General features: G+C 42.3%; 1 protein-coding gene across 1 annotated transcript in view; it reads left to right on the top strand.

The window, feature by feature from the left end:
- The window catches only part of FER1L6 (fer-1 like family member 6), a 68,653-nt gene that overhangs the window by 31,725 nt on the left and 14,534 nt on the right, over positions 1 to 22,394 (top strand). The window contains exons 20-33 of the mRNA XM_026074647.1: positions 459 to 593; positions 1,156 to 1,305; positions 7,166 to 7,276; positions 9,530 to 9,691; positions 10,618 to 10,801; positions 10,968 to 11,152; positions 12,681 to 12,803; positions 12,935 to 12,974; positions 14,777 to 14,895; positions 16,284 to 16,415; positions 17,384 to 17,509; positions 18,586 to 18,713; positions 20,596 to 20,766; positions 21,645 to 21,805. Of these exons, the coding sequence (XP_025930432.1) occupies positions 459 to 593; positions 1,156 to 1,305; positions 7,166 to 7,276; positions 9,530 to 9,691; positions 10,618 to 10,801; positions 10,968 to 11,152; positions 12,681 to 12,803; positions 12,935 to 12,974; positions 14,777 to 14,895; positions 16,284 to 16,415; positions 17,384 to 17,509; positions 18,586 to 18,713; positions 20,596 to 20,766; positions 21,645 to 21,805 (1,927 nt within the window). The remainder of the gene's footprint in view (positions 1 to 458; positions 594 to 1,155; positions 1,306 to 7,165; positions 7,277 to 9,529; positions 9,692 to 10,617; positions 10,802 to 10,967; positions 11,153 to 12,680; positions 12,804 to 12,934; positions 12,975 to 14,776; positions 14,896 to 16,283; positions 16,416 to 17,383; positions 17,510 to 18,585; positions 18,714 to 20,595; positions 20,767 to 21,644; positions 21,806 to 22,394) is intronic.

Below are 22,394 nucleotides of genomic sequence, written 5' to 3'. Positions count from 1 at the left end.
TGAGTGATTCAATAAAATACCTTGTTTTTATAAAAGTGTATGTGTTATTATATTGAAGAAAAAAGCAAATCAGAAAAAATGTACTCTCAAGAATTGAAAACTGGATTCAGTTTTGAGTAAGGCCTTTCTTTAACAGCTTTGGGCCTGACCCTGCTTTTCTAAACCAACAGCTTTCCTCTTAATTTAATTCAGAGTCTTGTCTACACAAAGAGTGGAGCCCATGAGGCAAACAGGGAATGGGAGAACAAAAAGCCTTCAGGAGGAACAGGAGATACAGGTGTCAAGGCAAATTAATCATATTCTTTTGGGTGGGAATAGCTGCTGAAAAATGCAGTGGCTCAGACAACTGAGTTGTTCAGGCCATGGGAAAGGACGTCACCAGCATGTCAGCATGTCCTGCTGAACCACTCCCAGTCAATCAATTTATAGCATACTAAACATTTCCTGTTTTTCATTAGATCATTCCTCAGACGTTATCCCCCACCTGGAACCAGATGCTGCTCTTCAACAAAGTCGTGCTTTATGGTGACGGAGAGGAAATTGCTCAGTTCCCCCCAGAGATTGTCATAGAGCTGTACGATGATGACGCAGTGGTAAACTTGAAATCCTTCTTAATAAAAATCATGAGCTGTTACGTCTTATCAACAGCTTAAAGACAAAGCTGTGTCACTGAATAAGCATTAAAAAAAAATTATCAAGCAATCTGGATGACCTTCCTGAATAGAGATCAATGTTACAACAGTTTGCAGCTGAATATAGCCCCAAGTCTCACTTAATATCCTTGCAAAGCTGTGGCCTTGTTTTTCCCAAGTGAATCTTCCATCCAAAGACAGGCTTGAAGAAATTAGAAGCATCTTCCCCGGTCTGTATATACAGCTGTAAATATTGTATCTATGTCTGGAGAGACCTTGATTTATCTCTGGCCATGCAAGCTCTGACACAATCTCACTAGTTTAGTGTAGCACTCCAAAACAYTGGATGCCTGTAAAGGTAAAAAGGACTGCTGCTTCATTTTCGTAGCTGCAATTGCATTTTATATTGCTGTTTACCTCAGGAGAAGGTTTTTGTCACAAATACTAAACTCTGCATCATCTTGGCTCCTGAGAGAGCTGTTAAATTCAAAGATACTTGACACATGTATTCTCCTTTATCTAGGGTAAAGCAGAATATATTGGGTCTACAGTGGCTGTCCCTGTGGTGAGACTGGCTGATCAAAAGTATGAACCACCTAAACTTTCTTACCACCCAGTGTATTGTGGAAATCTTTCTGGAGGAGACCTGCTTGCTGCTTTTGAGCTTCTGGAGGTAAATTAGATTTTCTGGACTGTTAGTTCTCTCCTTGAGGACTCTTACCTTATGGACTCCTAAAGCTAGCCATGGTATTGAGCACACCACCCTCCCAAACTGGTGGGAATTGCAACCGGAGCAGCCTCATTTTGCCACTGCACTCTCTGAGTGTCACTCCTCCCATCACGCCAGGGCAGCAAGGACCACTGCCCACCCACACAGCCCTGCCAGCCCTTCACATGCTCTGTCCTGCATTTTCTCCCCACTCGCCCTGTTGTCCTTCCAGTGACTACACCCTACGTAGGACTCTGGCCTGTGGGACAACTGTGAAAATACCACTGCTACTGCAATGACCTGCTCTGCACCGTCATGTATAGCACCAGCTTCAGCAACCTCAAACTCTCTTACTACCACTTTCTCTCTTCRTAAAAGGGAGCAGTGGATAATAAGAATTGGATTAGGGAAACTGGATTTTCAATCACACCTAACATATTTAGAGAAATGTCACATTGTTTTCCAACTGCGAGGCAAATTCTACGTACCCCTGGGGCTAGATGCACACATGGAATTTGCAGGGCTGCCACTTAGAGGAAACGTCTTTCTACTGGAAACCTGCAAAAGTTTATTTTGAAATCTGAAATGAGAAAAACGGGGGCTCTGTGACACCATTTACATGATATTCCTGAGGTAAAATGGRCTTTTAAGCACCGTGGGTTAATTATGTACTTGATGAAAGTTGGAAATATGACACCATGTGGAGCCTATCCTCATAGAGGCGTATACCTGGGGATAGTTTATTACCTTAGCCATTATTTCCCCTCCTTTTTTACTGAAATCCACCTTTCCAGTGAACAAAGAAAGCATTCTGTTTTGTGTTGCTCTCTTACGAGACGAGGAAAGCAGAGCAACTTCTGTGATATATCCAAATACACCCCTAAGACTGCACTAGAGAGTTGAAAACAACTGTAAGTGAAGACCTTGCAGTCTTCATTTTCATGCTCTGTAATATTCTTCTCAGTGACAGCACTCTAGAGCACCTCTCGCAGCAGATAATAGCAACATAGATTTAAAGGAATCTTCAGGAAAAGGCACATTAAAACATCTGCAAGGTTTCCAAGCACTCAGAGCTGTTGTGCCAGTCGCTCCTTCCAGCATCAGGGGATTCCGGATGATGTTCTGTGTCAGGAGGGAAATGAAAATCTCTAATCACTRATTCATTCTCCTGTTCTTTTAACCCCTTAACTGCTTCGGCTATAATCCTTAATGCACTTGATTGATAGTTCTGATCTCCAGATACCATTTGGTCCAGTTGACAAAGCAGTATGTAAGAACTGCACCATCCTTTGTCAAAATAATGCTGGTATGCTGGGTCAGTGCTAGAAGCTAAACTGATGGATATAACAAAGCAGCCTGYCATTTATAAAAATAAGAGACTAAGACAAGACCAACTAATGGATACTAGGAGCCTTGATTTTTGCTCAGAGGGGCTCAAGATTTGCTGAAAATCCAGGGAATCTAGATTTGATATCAGTCTTACATGACCATTTGTCATGGTCTGGACAGGGTTTACAGTCCTGGAGTTCAGGGGACAGTTCCAGTAGTTAAAAAAAAAAAAACTTTATGTGGCTGTTTTGTCCTCAGACAGGAGATTTCTCCAGCCTTCCTCTCTTAAGCTGAGCCTTTGTTATATGTTCCCAAGCTGTAAGAAAAGAGACAAATAGCCATTTGTTTTTCAATTTTAAAAAAGATACGATAAATACACCAGTTTAGGAATTACATGTGCATAAGTCACTTTATCATGTAGATGAACATAGTTTTCTTGATCACCTGTCATCATTATCTAAGTCAGATAGTGCAATGAAATTGAGAACCCTGAGAGCAGAATTGGGRCACAACATCTGCCGTGAGATCTGTTTCAGATGGTCTTTGCCTCTTATCCATTTATTCTTTTTTTTCAAAGGGTAAGTTAATCTATTATGGGATAAATTTTAGAGTATTTAATGTCCGTTAATGCAGAATTAAAAAAGGGTTAATATAATTAAAGCCAGACAAATGGATTTCTAGACAGACAGGTAGAGTTCCCAAAGCTGTGTGTTTCTGTTTGTTTTTAGAACAGCATCACAGAAGTGGGTGATAGAAACAGACGCATTGATACAACAAAACTAGATCTATCCTAAACATTYTCCTTAGAAGCACATTTCTTTTTGATTAGAAATATGCATTAGATGCAAGGAAAAACTTGAAATGGATTGAAATGCTTCATTACCAGAACTCAAAGGGAAGAGCTAACAGTGAGCAGGGCCATCTACATGACCTCTACTAGCAACTGGATAATGAGCTAGTGCTAAGATGCTAGTGGAGATACTTTTATTGAAGATGTTAGTGATATTCAACCTGAGATCTGTAGATGCCTGAACTTCTAAAGGGATTTCAGAAAGGTAATTAAGAAAGATAAGCTCATCTACACTATACAGCAATTTCTGTATGTGAAATTTCTAAAAAGGTTTATTTTTAATTTATAATTTTTTATGGTTCCACAAATTAAAAAAAAAGGGGGCAATGCCTTTGGGCTCAATGTCAGAATTTCTGAGTGAAATTTAATGGTTAAAGACTAGTCACTTAAAGATGGTCTCCAGACCATCTTCGGGGAAATGGTAGGTACTCTACCACCACCCTGCCATGCCTACCAAACTTCAGGTTCAGAAAGACCCCATTTGGTTATATCTTCCTGGCTCCTCACCTGCAGTTTTGGGATACTGCCATGGTATGTCCCAGGTGCTAGACATAGTCCATAGCACATGCTAGACCCTCCTCAAGGCCCTGCTGCTCCATGGGGACACATAAGGAAATGTGCTGGGAGTCACTGACCTGGTCAGAGCAAGGTTTTTCTCTGGCCTTCAATTCTGTGAAATCTATTAAATGAATTGGTTTGAATTCTTACGGATAAAAGGCAATAAACATATGCATGTGAATTATGGCTGTTGATTATGTTATTACTAGCACATGCTGCAGGTACTATGCTAGGAAATGTGTTTTCCACACATCTCCCTCACCCACAAGGTACTAAGGAACATATCCTTTCTTCTTTATACTAATTAAAATCCCACACARCAATACATAGCTGTATAAAACAGACAGATGGCCCAGTTAAAAGAAGCAGAAGACTTCAAYTTTACAGGTCCCTTTAGAGTTGTATCTCAGATGCTTTACCTTTCAACAGTGACAATTTAGCTTAATAACTATGAAGCACTCCAAAAGTTGTGTTTCTTTTTCCCAGAACCCAGATGTTTTCAAAGGTTTTTGGTCCATATCACAGCATGGCTCATCTGTTCTCCTTTAAATTCATCCAAAGATATTTTGCATCTGTCTCCTTTACTATTTTTTTCTGTATGTATTCAGTAATCTTTAGGTACTGTACTTCACAAGGAAGCCAAAAAGAGTTACGCCTGTAGGTTGTCGGTTCACCTGTTAAACCAATGTTCCTATTTTTATGTGCTATCACAGCCTGAGTCTCTGGTAGGAGTGAKCATCATGTCATGGGTTTAGCTGTTCTTTATAGGAATCTGCTAGACCAGGCTAGGCTTCAGATCTGCCTTACATGGGCTTAGAAGATGACAGAATCGCAGGATGGTTGAGACTGGAAGGGACCTCTGGAGATCATCTAGTCCAACCCCCCTGCTCAAGCAAGGTCRCCTAGAGCATGTTGCACAGGACCCTGTCCAGATGACTTTTGRGCATCTCCAAGGATGGAGACTCGACAGCCTCTCTGGGCAACCTGTKCCAGTGCTCTGTCACCCTTGCAGTAAAAAAAGTTTTTCCTTAAGTTTAGACAGAACTTCCTRTGTTTCAGTTTSTGCCYGTTGCCTCGCGTCCTGTCGCTGGGCACCACTGAAAAGAGTCTGGCYCCATCCTCTTGACACCCTCCCTTCAGATACTTGTRCACATTGATAAGATCTCCTCTCAGCCTTCTCTTCTCCARGCTAAACAGGCCCAGCTCTCTCAGCCTTTCCTCATAAGAGAGATGCTCCAGTCCCCTAATCATCTTTGTAGCCCTTCRCTGGACTTGCTCCAGTAGTGCCACATCCCTCTTGTACTGGGGAGCCCAGAACTGGACGCAGTACTCCAGATGTGGCCTCACCAGGGCTGAGTAGAGGGGGAGRATCACYTCCCTCGACCTGCTGGCAACACTCTTCCTGATGCACCCCAGSATACCATTGGCCTTCTTGGCCACAAGGGCACATTGCTGCCTCATGCTTAACTTGGTGTCCACCAGCACTCCCAGGTCCTTCTCCGCAGAGCTGCTTTCCAGCAGGTCAGCCCCCAGCCTGTACTGGGACATGGGGTTATTCCTCCCTAGCTGCAGGACTTTGCACTTCCCTTTATTGAACTTCATGAGGTTCCTCTCTGCCCCTTTCTGCAGCCTTTCAAAGTCCCTCTGAGTGGCAGCACAGTCCTCTGGTGTATCAKCCACTTCTCCCTGTTTTGTATCATCATCAGCAAAGGTGCACTGAGKGCTGAGGGTGCACTCTGTCCCTTTATCCAGGTCACTGATGAATAATTGAACAAGATGGGACCCRGCATTGACCCCTGGGGGACACCGCTAGTTACTGGCCTCCAGCTAGACTTTGCACCACCGAGCACAACCCTCCAAGCTCTGCCTTTCAGCCGGTTCTCAATCCACTTCACTGTCTACTCATTTAGCCTGTACTTCATCAGCTTGCCTATGAGGATGTTATGGGAGACAGTGTCAAAAGCCTTGCTGAAGTCTAGGTYGACAACATCCACTGCTCTCCCCTCATCTACCCAGCCAGTCATTCCATCATAGAAGGCTATCAATCAGATTGGTTAAGCGTGATTTCCCCTTGGTGAAGCCATGCTGACTGCTCCTGATCACCTTCTTGTACCTCATGCACTTAGAAATGGTATCCAGGATTAATTGCTCCATCAGCAGGAGTCAGCAATATGCTGCTGAAAATTAGCAAGGGATTGGGAAATGAAGCCAGGGAACTTTCCCACAGAAGGCGACTCATGCGGGGAGAAGGGCTTGGAGCATGGMAAGAGGCACAGAGCAGTGTGAGATCATCAAGCCCCAGAGCCGTGGTGGCATATGTGCCCCTCAATTCACCTAACACAGGGCCACGGTGTACAGCTGAATACACTCCTGAATGTGGAACAGATTTATGCGCAATCACAATGAAGAACGTGAGCACTGCCCGCAGCAAGATTATTGCAGTTACAAAGAGAGGACACAGTCTTAATATTGGAAATGGGACTGGCATGTTCTCAAATGCTGTGACAGTGTGTTTTCCAGCTTGGCAGGTCTCCTGATCTGTGCTAGGTGCAAATGGTAGGTGTGACCAAATAGCTAAAATAATGTCTCCAAAATAACGCAGGATTGCTATTCCAAAGTATAATATGGCTGAAAAGTATTGGCATTCTGTCCATCTGGTAAATGTGTGGTTCTGCTCATCTGTACTAAACTTATTAGCCTTTTTGTAGCTAGAATCAGACCTAGAATTTTCCTACAAAAGTCTTCTCAGCAGCTTTTACTCAGGATTTTTATTAAATAGAATTACCATGCTTCATCAGTACCTGCATGTCTTTAGCACAGACTATGTCCTGCTAGGACAAAAGAGTCTTTTTTTGGAAAGGTGCTTTAACTGAGTCTGTTGAACACACTTCCTGCCAAGTGTTTTAGCATCGCAGCAGGACAGATAGCAATCCAAGTCACATTACTCTCACAGCATAACCTGTCTGCTCTGCAATGTGTCTTGAAAAGCTGCATTAAATTGATGTTTAAAGTACCATTCACAGATATTTCTGATATTGTTTTATTCTTCCACAAAGCAGGCTGAGCCTTTTCTGTTGAATTTTTCAGATTCCTGAGTCAGATCCAGACAGTCTTCCCCCAGTGGATCCACCTGATGTTACCCAGATCTACCCAGTTCCAGCAGACATCCGACCTGTTTTAAGCAAATATAGAGTGGAGGTGAGTTAGAATATTTCTGACTGTTTTGGAATCTCAGATCCTTACATTCTCCTACTGAACTGTAAAGCTTTAATTATRTAGTGATGATGATCTTTAAATTGTAATCAGTAGGAATCGCATAATACAAAAATAGCATATGACTTGCAAAATACATGGGGTAAGGTCAGATCCGATTGATTCTCCAGTGCTGGACATGCAAGGCAGTGCTTCTTCCTGCAAGTGGTCAAGGCTAGACGACAGTCACGGCCAGCGGGGGGGCAACGGCTGACGCGGCAGCGTGTGCCTGCTGGTCCTACCTCTCCTCTCCTGCGCTCTGCGTGGCCGCGGGAAATGCTTGTGGGAAACTGAGACCTTCCCCTGGCAGCTGACTTCGCTGGCAGTGAAGCGCAGCATCAACCACCTTTTCTGGGACCCAGTTTTCAGCCAAGTGATGTCTCCTGCCTGTCTATGAATGTTTGCACCTTCTGTCTGCTCCTCTCAGTCAGCTACTATTTGAGCCCACTGTCCCATTATGTTAAAAAGCAGGGAAAAGTGGCAGCTTTTCATCTGTTGGGACAATGCCTGGATCCTGCCCAACCTCACCACTCCCTGTCGCTCATCCTGCAGCCTTCGCATGAGCAGCATATTTGCCCACTTTGCTGTGCCAAGTCAGACTGCTTGTGCAACCTGATGGCACTTCCCAAGAAATACCTGTGCAGGAGCTCAGAAGCTACTCCTGCTTTGCCTTCAAAGATCAAACAATTGAGCGGTGAAAAGGAAAGTTAGCTCTGCYGTATCCTTTAGTTAACTACTGTTCTCTGTGCATAGGAAAGAGGGTTTTTTAGCAGTATCTCTTTTACACCCAAGCATGTGAGGTAAATGAGGCCATGAGCTACTGCACTGATGCTAAAGGGACAACTTAAATCCTGAAACTTAGGTGTTTCTAAGTATTGTGCTGAGGGCTTCCCACTGCCCCTGCAATAGGATTGCTTTGCGCTGCTTAAATACTGTCTATTTGACACTGCTGTGAAATTCATCCCACCTATTTCTGCGGTACCCATCCTAGAAGCATCCTCATTGTAGGCTTCTCGTTTGGTCAGCTGAGCAGAGCAGCCACCCTCACAGGRTGGTTCAGATTTTAATAGGTTAAACCAGGCTTTGAAAGTGCTTCTCTGTGTCACTTGACTGTGGAGGGAGCCCGGGGCAACTCCACTCCTCAGTGTGATACCTCAGGCACCTTAAAATCAGGTAAATTGCATCCAGATCCGGATAGTTTAATTGCCATGAGAATAGGTTTATAATTAGTGCATGTTTATATAGTGAAACACGGGTTCTGGAGGGTTTACAGCAAGGAAATGATACAACAGTATAAAGATAACACACCTATTTTTGTCAAGATACTATGAACAATATTCCACACCAAAGGAAATTGCCATGGAGCCCCTGTAACTATGGCAGTGTGCCCCTCTTTCAGCCGGGAACCCCTGGCAATAGAGCAGGAGCTCACAGACCCCCATGCTCCTCCAGGGCCCTCTGCCACCAAGGGGACTTTGGGGGTCCTGTGTGACTTGCTGCATCCCACTCACACCAGTCCCCCGTCCTCCTAGCATGCAAGTCACCCCTCACGCTCACTTTCAGTTCCAATCTTCTTTTCAGACTTATGAGACTCATAGCTTCACTCACTAACCTTTAATTTTACCTCTTTCCAGAAAACTCCAACCACAGTTTGTCCATCCCTTACAGCCCCAGTCCTCTCCTTCAAGACCCTCCAGCATATCCCATACAGAGCCCCGTTTTTCTTGCACGTCCCTAGTTTACAGAACCAGTCTCCTCCAAACCAGGAGAATGGTCCTTTGAAAGAAAACTGCTTGGAGACCTCCCCCATCTGTTGCAGACCTGAGGGCTAACTGAGCACTGTTAGCCATCTCTGCTTGTGTGCAATTTGTTTACCCCTTCAACAGCTCTGCCACTTTTAACAAAATGAGGCTCTGCTGTTCAGATTGATAATTCCTTTGCGCTGCTGAAAAGAAGACTTTTGCAAATGTGATTATTATTGCTTGCTGATGACAATAACCCCCCTGCCAACAGGCTGACATTGTTAACTGCTTTAACTTCCACCATAATCCTGATGGTTATTGGATACCAGATTCAGCTTTCTTTTCCTGGCAGTCCTGCATTCCCAAAGGGATCTGAGGTGACAGGTTCACAGCAGAGACTTCCCGCATACTTGGGGGCCTCTGTGTGCTTCTGATAATTTCTCTCTGCCTGCAACAGGTTCTGTTCTGGGGTGTCCGAGAACTGAAGAAAGTCCAGCTCCTCTCTGTAGATCGTCCCCAGGTTCTCATCGAATGTGCAGGGAAAGGGGTGAAATCCTCTGTCATCCAGAGCTACAAGAAAAATCCTAATTTCAATGTCCTTGCAGACTGGTTTGAAGTGGTGCGTACAACATGCTGCTCCTTGCTTGTCCATTCTCTGGGTAGACAAGGTGCTAATTACTGATTTCCATCCTTTCCTGTCAAGTCATTTCTTCTGTGTCTTGACTAAATATTAAGGAACATCAGTTCTTATGTAAAAAACTAATGATTCAAATATGCTTTAAAAGACCTCTGCTACAAATGTATGATAAAAGGAGATGATGTTCCTAATCATGTCTCAGGAAGGCAAGGAAATATGTTGCAATCAAGCTTTTACTGATAGGTTGGAACTTGTTGCCAGATAACAGGGATATTTTTAGTACTTCTCTTCTCCTCCTCCTCTCCTATTTTGCAAGGTAGAGCTCAATTTCCTATATTTTCTTTCAGTCCTCTTAATTTTCCCTTGTGTACTACTGGGCTTTTAAGTGAATGGATCATATCTGGCTTATGAGCTGTGGACCTTTTCACGCTGTAAGCCTTGCTGTTATGGACTAGGAGGTTTATTATTTTTCTGTTGTTTGGGTTATAAGAGCTGGTAGTTTCACTGGACAAAGATCAATATGAGAAAAAAATGTCATCTGATTTGCTCTAGCTGGCATCATCCCCAGAGGTAAAAGTATATCTATAAGGCACAAGGATATCAAAACCCCAACAGTAGTGCCTGGATACCAGAGCAGAGGCATTAATACAACCTCCAACCCACGTTCATTCCCTCTGAATGTTCCTGATTCTCCCAGAGGGCTGATATGATGTGTTTGTCTACGACAGCACAGGACTGGACTCAGTAACACAGCCTAGGTTGCACGCATTTTTCATTTTGAGTATAGTAATAGCTGGGGAGGAGAAGGGAGGGAGGAGCACCAGTCTCATTGCTGTGCAYGACACATATCCTACAGCATGATCTCTATTCTCTCAATTTTCATGTTGCTGTCTGTCCTCCTCCGCTAGGAACTGCCTGAAAACGAGCTCTTGCATCCGCCACTGAGTATCTGCGTAGTYGACTGGAGAGCGTTTGGGAGGAGTACCCTTGTTGGAACGCACACCATAAACTGCYTTAAGCAATTCCTGTGTAAGGCCCAGCTGGGTCCTCAGAACACATCAAATAGACTAGACACTGTAGAAACCGACAAAGGTAAATGTCCAGTCCTGACCCCGAATGAAAGGACAAAGCACTGCTTCATGAAAACAGTGAGGGGCCTGCTCAGAGGCTTAAYGCTAGGCATGTGCTTAGAAGACATGCTGTTTTGGGATTGAGTGTAGGGTCAAATGTTACCTAACTTGCAAAGTTTCAGTTTCAGCTTCACCTGAGTCCTCCCAGGCTGCTGAGTTATCACTAGCAGAAGCATCTTCAGTGGATCATATCTATGTTGAGGTGGAGCATGGTGAATCTACAGTAGTAGAGCCAAAAGCAGATCCTGCACCACTTCCTGCTCCTCAACCAGAACACTCTGGCTCTCAGTCAAGGAAAGTCAGAAAACAGAAGGTGAGCATAGCTGAAGCTGCCAGCTACCTTGTAATTAGAAATGTTATTATTTCCAGTCTTGTAGACTCGAGTCCTTCTCTATAAAATGGTAATCTCTCATCTTAAACTCAGGATTAGCTATGACATCCTCAGATGCTGTAGCAATAACAGAGCTGTTTTCCAGATGAAAACTTGCTGGAGATTCTGGGTATGGCTGGGAACACCCACAGTATCTTGCTGGCCCTTGAAAGAACTAGTTAGCAAAGCTGCTTTAACCCTACATAATATCATTCTAATTCCATTAATAGATATTGTCTCTCTTTCCTTTTGTGCCAGATGTTCATTCTGTAGACAAGCACTACCGGAGTGGTGGGATTTTTGCTTTTCCTGGCCTTAAACAATCCACTTAATTGAAAGACTGTCTCTGTGAATGGCTGCTTCTATGTCTGTGGTGTTTAGGTAGCGTGAGCACCCCRCTGTGTTAGATGCTGTACAAACATGAAGCAGAAAGAGTCTGCGTCCCAAAGAGCTTACAGTCAAAGCATAAAACTGGTGTCAGTCGGTGGGTACAAGCAGACAGGAAAGCACAGGGAAACAAAGCAATTCTGGTCAGCGTGACAGCTACAGCACAGTATGTGTTCTAGATTGTACACTTTTTTGTGTTCAGATGCATGTGCTATAGCTCTTTGTGTCTCTGTAGTTTCTCCTATCACAATCACTTTTTCACTGACAACAATAAAAGCAGAGGAAACTGCTCTGAATTTCATTTCAGTAGATGTTTCTGCAGCAGCATAAAGCATCCACTTCTTCCTTTAGCCCCTGGTTTATTGATGTTCCAATGTTTCCAGCATGCTTAATAATTAGAAGGTCAAGGAAGCTGCATGGATGCTACCTAGTCTGGATCTTTCATCTGTTACAGAACAACTTTTATGTGCAAGGGCAAAATATAGCAAGAAAAGATTCCTAGATGTAACACAGTAATTTAACCATCTGTGTCATATTAATTATCGTTGCCACCTTTCTGTCTACGTTCCTACCTCCACAGCCAAACTGGCAACTCTTGGTGAGGGTATAAGATGAAACACTCTATTTAACAAGGGCAAATCTTCTTAAACAAGAATGAAGCTAGTATGATTTGCTGCATTAGCAGGTGACTTTCAGGATCAGACTTTTTAGTTTTTTTATAACGAGAAAATGGTTGAATTGTAGCAGCTACTGGGAATCTTTCTTCTTCCAAAAGGCAATACAGTAATAATGGGAGTTCTTAAAATACTTGCAAACTTAAAGATCTCAAGGTGGGAGAAACCAATTTATATCAGGATGCTTAAAGTATCGTTACTGTTATCCTTAAAACATCATTACCATTTCTCTGGGTAGATTTGATTTTTGTGTGGATTGCTCCTGTAACATACAGAGAAACTTATACATATTAATTAGCTCTTGGGGGTCAAAATATTCACTATATACATCTGTTCAAGCTTGATGTCATGGTTCAGGTGATTTTTAACCAGTCCTACAGTTCAACAGTGTTTTCCTTCTGCTTTGCTAGGACTTGAAAAAATCCATCCAACGGTCAACAAAGAGGAAAAAAAGAACAATTGCAGATGAATCAGCTGAAAATGTTATTGACTGGTGGTCAAAATACTATGCTTCTGTGCTCAAAATGCAAAAAGTAAGTCACCCAGCAGCTCAAAACTCACATGGATGAGCAATGTTATAAAACTAGATTTACAGCTAAACGATTCTTTTTTTGCTATTACATTCATACTAAGGAGTTTGTCCATCATCTTTTTCTTTTGAAAGGCAAAAGGACTTTTTTCCAGTGAGGGAAAACCTGAAAACAGTGAGTGAATTATTTGGATTTTGTATTACTAATACTTTGCTTCCATACTATGTTACTGTTCAGAATAAATGTCTGATAACAGAATTATGCCAGTAAGACTTTCCTCTATAGCTGATTACATGGTGGGTACATTAAAACTTCACAGGCAATATTGGGTTAACATTCAAATCTCATGCACAAAGATTTGCAGGTTCCACGTCCTGAATGATGGAAAGTGGAGATTATTGTAACTGTAGGTTGCATTTGTAACAGGTTCAGAAAAAGAAACTTCTCTCCATTTTGAATCCAATTTAGGATCAATGACAGGGGAACAGATTCTACTAGGAGAGTCCAAAATCTTGTGTGTCACTCCCACAGCTGCTAAGCTTTGCGTCTATCTTAGGGTCAAGTGGAAAACCTTTTGGACAAGAACCTAAAAGAATTTGCCTCTGTGTCTGTGTGTTTGTGTGTGTGTGTATGTATATATACAACCAGAAGGAAATACTTCATGGCTTAACAGGTCCCCTCACAGAGAAACAGAGCTCTAGCARATTGTGTTGACTAATGCAACCGCTTGAGCAGACTGAGAAAGGAAACAAATGTTCATTCTTTGCACAGAGTAGCCATTCAGACTTAAACTATAGCATCTTCCTATGCCAGGACTGACTGTATTTCACCAGAGACTGAGGTGATTTCTATTTTAAAGAAGGTGTGGTGATTGCTCTGAGTGGAAGGCACAATCTAAATGTCAGATTTTATCATTCTGGAAATGGCAGCTGACAGTGTTTCAATGATCATCAGTGCTGCTGAGAGACGAAGCAAAGATCAGTGTCTGAGCAGAGCTCACTTATCTACATGGGAGAAATATTTAGATAGAAAACATTATACAAAGGTGTGATGTTCCACTACAATTAGATTTTTGCCTGATATTGTGATATCCACCCACATGCTATTCAGGCAGTCGTGGTGGTTTTTCTTTTTGACTGATGACTTAAGACCTTGTAAAATCTCTTCTGATAGTTTTTTCTATGTAGTTTAACCTATGATCATAAGCATTATACATATATGAAAGCACTGAGAAACATATATATAGTTCTAAATATTTGATGCTATTGATATCAAAGATATATGAACTACTCAAAAAACAAAAGTGAAGTGAACTCAAAATCCAGACCTCAGCCCAAGAACTGAACCATCATGGAACCATCTTTGAGGGCTCATCCTGTTTTTGTTGGGAAGCCCCCTCTCAGTGTTTGGAGTCTGGCTTGAGGCTGATCAGATGATACTTCCTCCCATTTCTCACACTACTGGACTTTCCCAAGGTGAGATAAGCTCTGTTTTGTGATGCCTTTGAGAAGAGAAAGGTTTCGGTGACTTGGAAGTCTGAAATCAGTCAGCCTGAAAGTGACTTCTGCTTTTAAATAAACCTTAAATTCTGCATGAAAGGTACTAAGATTTATTAGTTCATATCTGGGAGGACAGAGAGAGGCAGGAACGGAGCATTATGGGAGGTGGCCAGCAGGGAAGAAATGAGATGGGACAACATCRGACTTGATACACCAGGCTTACCGTGAAGACTGAGTCAGCCACAGATGGGTAAAAGTGCCACCTTTCTGTCTAGGAGGAGTCGTGGGAAAAGAGAGGACCTGCTGTTTGGCAGCTCAAGAGTGAATGGAGGAGGAGAGAGAGGGAATCCTCAAGATGTGTTTTCCATCTGAAAATAGAAAATCTTTCCATTTTCTTTCACCTTTTCAATTCTTATCTGAAACATCTGGTGGGCATCCATCACTAAAAACCTAAATGGTGTCATGAAATCTCTGCAGATAAGCAGACTTCTGACCACATTGCCTTGAATGTAGAAGAGGATCCAGACAAAAAGAAGAAGGATAAGATATTCAAAAAGAAACTGAAGGAAGAGGCTCCCAGCTTAGCAACACTGAAGGTAAGAGAGAAGGTAACAGATAAGGATGCTAGTCACTGTCTTCCCAAAGCTTGTCCTCCGGGACCAAGTTAAATAACACTCCCCCTTACATTTATTTCAGACACTTTAAACTGAATAAAACACACAATAATGGTGGTGCACATCAGCACATGGAGCCCAGAGGAGAGCCAAGGCCATGTAGGCCCACTTGGCCTTCAGTTTACCAATATAGAGGTAGCTGGTGAGACTCAGGCAAAATTCAGTTTTGGTGTTCTCCTTCTGTAAAACACTGAATTGTTACCTGAATTAATTCACTGTGAATATCAGGCTTCTCTTCTCTTCTCTTCTCTTCTCTTCTCTTCTCTTCTCTTCTCTTCTCTTCTCTTCTCTTCTCTTCTCTTCTCTCTTCTCTCTTCTCTCTTCTCTCTTCTCTGTTGTGGTGATGTTTGGAATATAAATAATCAAATGTGTCTCTGCAACATGAGAGCACTTCACCTAGCCAATTCACTTAATTGTTTTGATAGTTTGGCTTAAAAATATCTTTTCTGGAATGATGCCAGCACTGAAATGTAGTTTCTGGGGCATGTCACATTGGAAAGGTTGAAGTGAATTAAGAAAGGCTTAAAAAGAATATGGAAAACATTACTGCTGGTGCATCCTCCCTGATGGTGAGGCAATATTCAGCTTGTGTTAGATAAACTTGAGCAACAACAGAAGGAAGTCAAAGAAAACGTTATGGGTCATGCAGAACAACTAGAGAGGTGTGGAGGTTTGAAAAGATGAGGACTGCCTGGATTAGACAGCAGCCAAATAAAGGAGAGTTTGAAACAGCTGTTAATGCTGTTTCCATTTTTCAACAGATGGCATTAAACTAGACCCCTCACCTTCACACTCAGTAACACTTCCTAAATTACAAGTAGCGGGCGAAGGATAAAGTTGTCCTTTTAAAGGCTGTCTTTTTACCTGTGCTAAAGCTCTGTCCCCACAACACTTTATCATTGTCTCTTTTGCTGTCTTGTTGTGATACATTAACATAACAGTCAAAAAGGGTAAAAGTACATCACAGGCATGTTGCAGAGCCTTCTCACGAAGGAAAGAGTGGCCATCCGCATTGCTTTTTCCCCAAACCAGTGCTTATAAATATCCATTCTGATCCTTCTAGAGCCACTTTTATCTGCTACATTAATGCACTGTTCCAGTAGTTGGGCAGGACATTGGTTAAGAACAAAACTCTTCCTGTTCTGTGTGGGGAATGGACTACTTTTCCTCAAGGAGCTTTGTGTAAAACCTTGGTTTTGTTAAAACCTGTATTTTGTGTCAAAACTGGATTTCAAGTCATTCTGTAATAAAACAGTTGCTATAAATATATTCACCATGCCACCAAAATAAACATTCTCTTATTTTCAAAGATTTATGAAGGAGACCTGGAGAGTGAATTTAATAACTTTGAAGACTGGGTGAAAACTTTCCAGCTCTTAAGAGGAAAATCGAATGATGAAATTCATGCTGAATCTGAGGACAGAATAATAGGAAAATTTAAGGTGAGCTCAAATGCTGATTAGATGGGTGATAATTTAGAGACTGTATATTTTCATGCGTATTTCAGGTATACTGAAGGTGAAAGACAAAGACATTGACAGTCTGTTATAAATAGCTACCTCTTTTATTGGATCTAGAATCATATTTTTCCTTACCCATTGTCTCATAGATGAAAGCAACAACCAAATCCAGGTGTTCACTGTTGTTTTGAAGTAAGGAATTACAAAAAAGTTTTAAATCACAGAGGTGGAAAAGAGACATATTACGTAGTCCAGTTTCCGCTAATGCAACTTTATTTCTACATTGTCAGTTATAGTTCTTTGTATGTAATTTTGAATAATTTAAATAAAGGCTCTTACAGCTGCTCCATTTGGAGACAATTGCACAGCCTAATCCAGGACACCATTAAACAATCTGCAAATGTAGTTCAAAGCATAAATAATGTTAGCAGGACTTCAAGCACTTCATAATGCAGAGGAATGGGTAACTTAAACTCATTAATACCTCAGCTAGTTTGCAATGCAAATTTTTCTTCAAATGACTTGCCAGTTGCTTTCAGGCAGTATGATCTACTCAGCAGCATGAGTCAATATTGATTTATATGGTTTGTATAGTGACTGCAAAAATATAGGGCAAGCTGGGCTCCAGTCAGACTGAATCTAACTCAGTGGAATTATCAATTTACAGATACGCAATTAAGAGCAAAATGTTTTCTTTAGAATATCAGTACTTAGAAAAATAGACCTAGAACACCTGCAGCTGTTGTATTTATTTAATAAAATGGAGAGCTAGGAGCTTGCAAGTACTTCTTGCAGTGATCTAGATGCAACAGTAATTAGTAGTAAGTTATAGAAGAGAAATATTTGAAAAGATCAGGCCTAGCACATTGAACCTATGTTCCCTTCAATTTTTTTTTTGCGTTGTGCTTGATATATTTTCAATGGAAATATAAAACAAAATGTGTTCCCAGGGCTGCCTGTGCATATACCCAAGCCCTGAGGACTGCAGCATGCTGGAGGGAGGGCAGCCCCGTGTTCTGCAAGGGATACCGCCAAACCACTCCGTCAAAGTCCTCATCAGGGTGTACATTGTGGCAGTAAGTAGACAGAAGCTCTTTTAACCTTGAAGTAACCTGCAGGTTGCTTTTCAACTCAGTTTACCTCCAGTGTCTTTGCAGTGGAGCTTCTAAAAAACCTCATACATGTGGCAGAATTTTTTTGTTTTATTTCAGACAATACTTCATATTCTAGGAATGGATGATTAGAATAGAAAATATTATGCATTCCTCACGATAAATCACAAGGATGCTGGCTCAGACTGGAGAAATGCTTTGCTTCTTCAGACATAAGGAGCTGGAATTAATGTAGTACAGATAACATGTTCCAGTCATATTATGTAAATACAGCCAGTTTTAATCAGGAGAGTGGTTTTGAATTTGCACACATATAAATACAACATTCTCTGTAAGGGGGAAGTGGGAGAATATATTGTGAGGGCTGTGAATTGGGAGAAACCAAAATGGTAGGTGTTGTGGATAAGGTACTGGGAGGGGAAAGAGGTGGAAATATAGGGGACCAAATATTGAAGAAGCTCAACATGAAAACTGAAAGGAGGAGATGGAAGGAGATGGATATTTCAGAGGAACAGGAGTGATTCAGATGATCTAAGAGGGGAGAAGAATGGTGGGTAAAGAGAAGATAACAAACAAAACAAATGAGAAGAACAAGAAGAGGTTATTTTATTTCCTGAGTGTAAAGTCTCCCAAGCTCTCTCTTAAATACAGTGGGGCAGTCTGGGAAGTGGTGTTTTACACTGTTCAAAGATCTGGTCCATTTCTTTATGGAAAACCTTTCCTGGATCCCACATACACGAGTGCAGCCAGCTTCTTTCTCAGTGTTGCTTCTCCCTCTTGCCTTTTTTCCCTTAGCAGTGGTGGTCTCCAGGGATGAGGCTCGCATCTGCTCCACCTTTGGAAACCCTGTCCTCCTCCAGATCATCTTTCCCCAATAGCCTGCAAACCCAAATGCCAGAATTTGCATGACACCAGGCAAGCTGGGCTTTACCCTTCACTTCCAAGACACCCCAGGACCTGCCRGGAAACCCACAGTCCTGCGCGATCACCAGACTGCTTTCAACCAAGCCTCTTGACGACACGGTCTTTCTTCCTAACAGGCATTTAACCTCCGTCCAGCTGACCCAGATGGCAAGTCAGATCCCTACATTGTGCTGAGACTGGGCAAAACAGAAATTAAAGACAGGGAAAACTATATCCCCAAGCAGCTAAACCCAGTATTTGGAAGGTCAGTGATTACTTCATTTCATTTTTAGGGGTAATTTCTGCTTTGTCATTTGTCACCACTTCTGCTGCTGCTACTGCAAGTGCTGGGTGGTTGTTATATGCTGATGACTGCTAGCTTGAATGTTTTATAATGGTACTGATTAAAACGTTGAGAACTGGTGTCACCTTGTATGATTATAAATTATTCCATTTTTATAACAGTCAAAACACATCCTGAAATGCAATCTGTGACAGGTTTTGTAAACTAATGCATGAGAGAAAATGAAGCAACAAATGATCTTGTCTGCTCAAATTAATGCAACTGTTAAGCTGAAATAAATATCAGCACAGTAAAGTGTAATTTCAAAATATTTATTGACATTTCAAGTTGAATAGAGTGACAAATAAATCCCATAAATTTAGGATTAGGCCAAAAACACTAGGCTTTTGAAAACCCCAGTCTTCCAAATGTGAGTGCCAGGGGCAGGCTCTCAGTAAACATCAACTTTGTATTATCAAATGCTCCATGCTTATTTCATGGTGTTAATTCTGCTACCCATGATTTTTTTTCTCAGTAAGTCTGCCTGTTTTCAGAAGGATGAAAATGTTTGGAATCAGGATGGAATTATTCTATCAGAACATTAGGATATAGAAACTGTACTAGGTTAGACTGAAATGCCCCTATCCCAGTGTCCTGTAAGCAATAGCAGAGGCTTAAAGAAAAAAGTGTAAGAAGAAAAGACAAGAATAGAGCGGTCCTTCCATATCGTAAACTCTCAGTCTGGAGAGCTCTTCCTCAGTAGGCTGCAACTGAGCCATTACGGCTGATAAACCTTAATGCATGACCATTACTAGGCATATAGATGGAATGGGAAATTGCCTGCTTTATTTGTTCCAGACAAGCTAGGAATTGGCTGTTAACTTGGATAGTCCTTGCTCTTACTGTTGCTGCCAATGGAAACATTGGGGTGGCTGGACCAGCAGCCCCTTCCCAGCAGTGATATCAGTAACAGCAATGAGCTCTCACTGCCCTAGCAGCTCTGGGATCGATCAGCATGGCCCCACTGGCCCCACAGCCACCCCAGAGCCTTCCCATACTGCTTCCCCCCCCCACAGCCTGCTCTGCTGCTGCTGCAAAATTGACTTAGGCTGCTCTGAAAAGGAGGATTGAACTCCTTCTTCAGGAGACAAAACTCAGTTTATCCTGTGCTGTGGAGAAACCTGGAGCAAACATCGTGCTGATGGCCCTGTCTTCCATTGATTTATCAAATCCCTTTTAAAATCCCTTTGTATTTTCAGCTTCCCTGTACCTCTCATGACAGTGATTGCCACCATTGAAATATGCACTGAGTGAAAAGGGGGTTCTATTCTTTGCTTTTTTGAAACTTGTTTTAGAACTTTTGCCCGCTCATTTCATTGGTTGCCCCCAAATTCCTATATTCGAAATACAATCTGGAGCTTTTGGAAGAAGCCAGAAAAGATTCATTCCCTTTTGGTGTTCTGAAAAATGTGTAAGAACCTCATACAGACAGCTTCTTTAACCTCAAAATTTTCATGAGTTCACCTCCACTGGAAGGATATGACCTCTTCAGGATAAACCAGTGCAGCTGACCAGCTCCCTACCGTTGCTCTGTTTGCCGTAGCAGGGAACAAGCTTAGAACTGTAACGGGAAGTGATAGAAGAGCAGGAGAAAGAAATTACTTTTGCCCTGCATGTTTCCAGTATGTTCAGATATTTCATTTAAAAAAAAAAGCACTACCCACAAAAACACACTGCCTATTAGATGACACAATTTGCAGGGTAAGCGTAATGTCCACATGTTGTTTGCACAACATTCATTACCTCAGTCTTTTAGGCTTCAAAGCCAATTTGACTAGCATGTACTTCTCAATTTTTGCTGCAGATCATTTGAAATCCAGGCTACATTCCCCAACGATTCCTTGCTCACGGTCCTGATCTATGACCACGACTTGGTGGGAACAGATGACCTCATTGGAGAAACTAAAATTGATTTGGAAAATCGTTTCTACAGCAGGCATCGAGCAACCTGTGGGTTACAAAGTCAATATGAAATGTAAGTTCTTCAGACTGCCACAGAGAGCAGTACATAGTGAATGAGGTACTTGAAGGGGAATTTCCAGATGTGGCCAGATATTATGCTTTTCCCAGCACAAAAGTCACAGGAGATATTTTAATTGAATTTCATCACAAAGCTCAGCAGTGGCTTTGGGTAGCTGCCAACCTGAGCACGAAGTGGGTATTTTAAAATTAATACCACTGTTTGTTCACRAAGTGTTCAAGATGGCAAACAGTCTGTGTATAACTTCTCTGCTTGACAAACTGCCTTTGGACAGGCTGAAAGGGCAAGTGAAAAATAATCTGTCAGAGAAACTGTGAAAGGTCTCAACTCTGCCCTCCATTATTCAGCTGCAACTGGAGTAATCGCAGCAAAGCCTGGGTGTCTTGGCACATGAAAGTAGGTGAGCAGGAGTCACACCAGGCTGCTGGCTCTTACAGTGCCATTGTGCAGAAGGTTGATTAATGCAGAGAAAATCAAACTAAAATAACTCTAGACATCTGAGGTTGGGGCACTTCCCTAGGAGGTGAGGGTTTGGGGCTCTTCTCCTACAATTGGAGCATGCCAATGACTGGGACATTTTATCTGAGCTGGGGATAAAGGCTGCACCAACTTCTCTTGTGTTTTAAAAGGAAAAAGTGAGCCCTGCTCAGTCCTGGGAAAGGAAAGACAAAAAAAGTATTGGCTTCAGGACCTGATCAGACAGGGATGTATCTCACGTAAGAAGTAGCACTGGACAATCCAGAGAAAAAGCTTGCCTGAGCAGATAGCAGGACCACTGGCCACAAAGCAGATCTCCRTCTGGGAACTGTCAGAACACTTTACTGAAGGAAAACCTTACCTGTTCCTCTCCATTCTCTACTCCATCCTTACAGAGAAGGGTACAATGCGTGGCGAGATGCAACCAAGCCAAGCGAGATCCTAACTAAGCTGTGTAAGGACTACAGAATAAGTGGGCCCTTCATGAGGCCTGGAGAGATACAAGTAGGAACAAAAGTCTTTAAGGGACAGACAATCTTCAGTGAAGATGAGAACGGTAATGAAGTAGTTCATTGTTCTTTGGTTGCATTATAGTAGTACCTAGAGGCTGCCCCTGCTGCAGCTGGGGCCCTGTTGCGCTATGTACTCTGAAGTTTGCTTACTGGAGCCAATCTCTGCTCTGAAATACTTGTATAACTGTGGTGATAAAGGCAATGTCTGTGTTAGCTAGTATTGTAGCTTAATGGGAGAAAATCTATAGAGTGAAATAGCTTTTGATGAGGAACTGACATCCACATGTTAGGTGGTGGGGGTGCTTTGAACTAGCTCCTGCCTGGTCCCAAGGATGAAGTGCCCAGGAGCAGCTGGAGGACATGGGATGCTCTTGGAACGTATCTTCGTGTTTATCTTCATATGAAAGGAGTGCAGCTTGCAGGCCCTGAGACCACTCCACACAACAAAGAAAAGCAGGGGAAGTCAGGATAACTGGCAGAGCCTCTTCAAAATGCAATCCCTATCTGAATTAACACACTAGTGTAGACATACCTGAGCAGTGAGAAGAAGGGGGAAAACAAGTCCAGAGGTAATGATGTGAGTTGTTCAAGATCAGAGAAGTTCAGTGCATGATTCGGTTCTGGGCCACTTAC

The sequence above is a fragment of the Apteryx rowi genome, unplaced genomic scaffold, assembly GCF_003343035.1.
Source record: "Apteryx rowi isolate R43461 unplaced genomic scaffold, aptRow1 scaffold_394, whole genome shotgun sequence".
NCBI lineage: Eukaryota > Metazoa > Chordata > Aves > Apterygiformes > Apterygidae > Apteryx > Apteryx rowi.
Note: the sequence above shows the minus strand (reverse complement) of the source record. Positions and strands in the feature narration are given on the sequence as shown.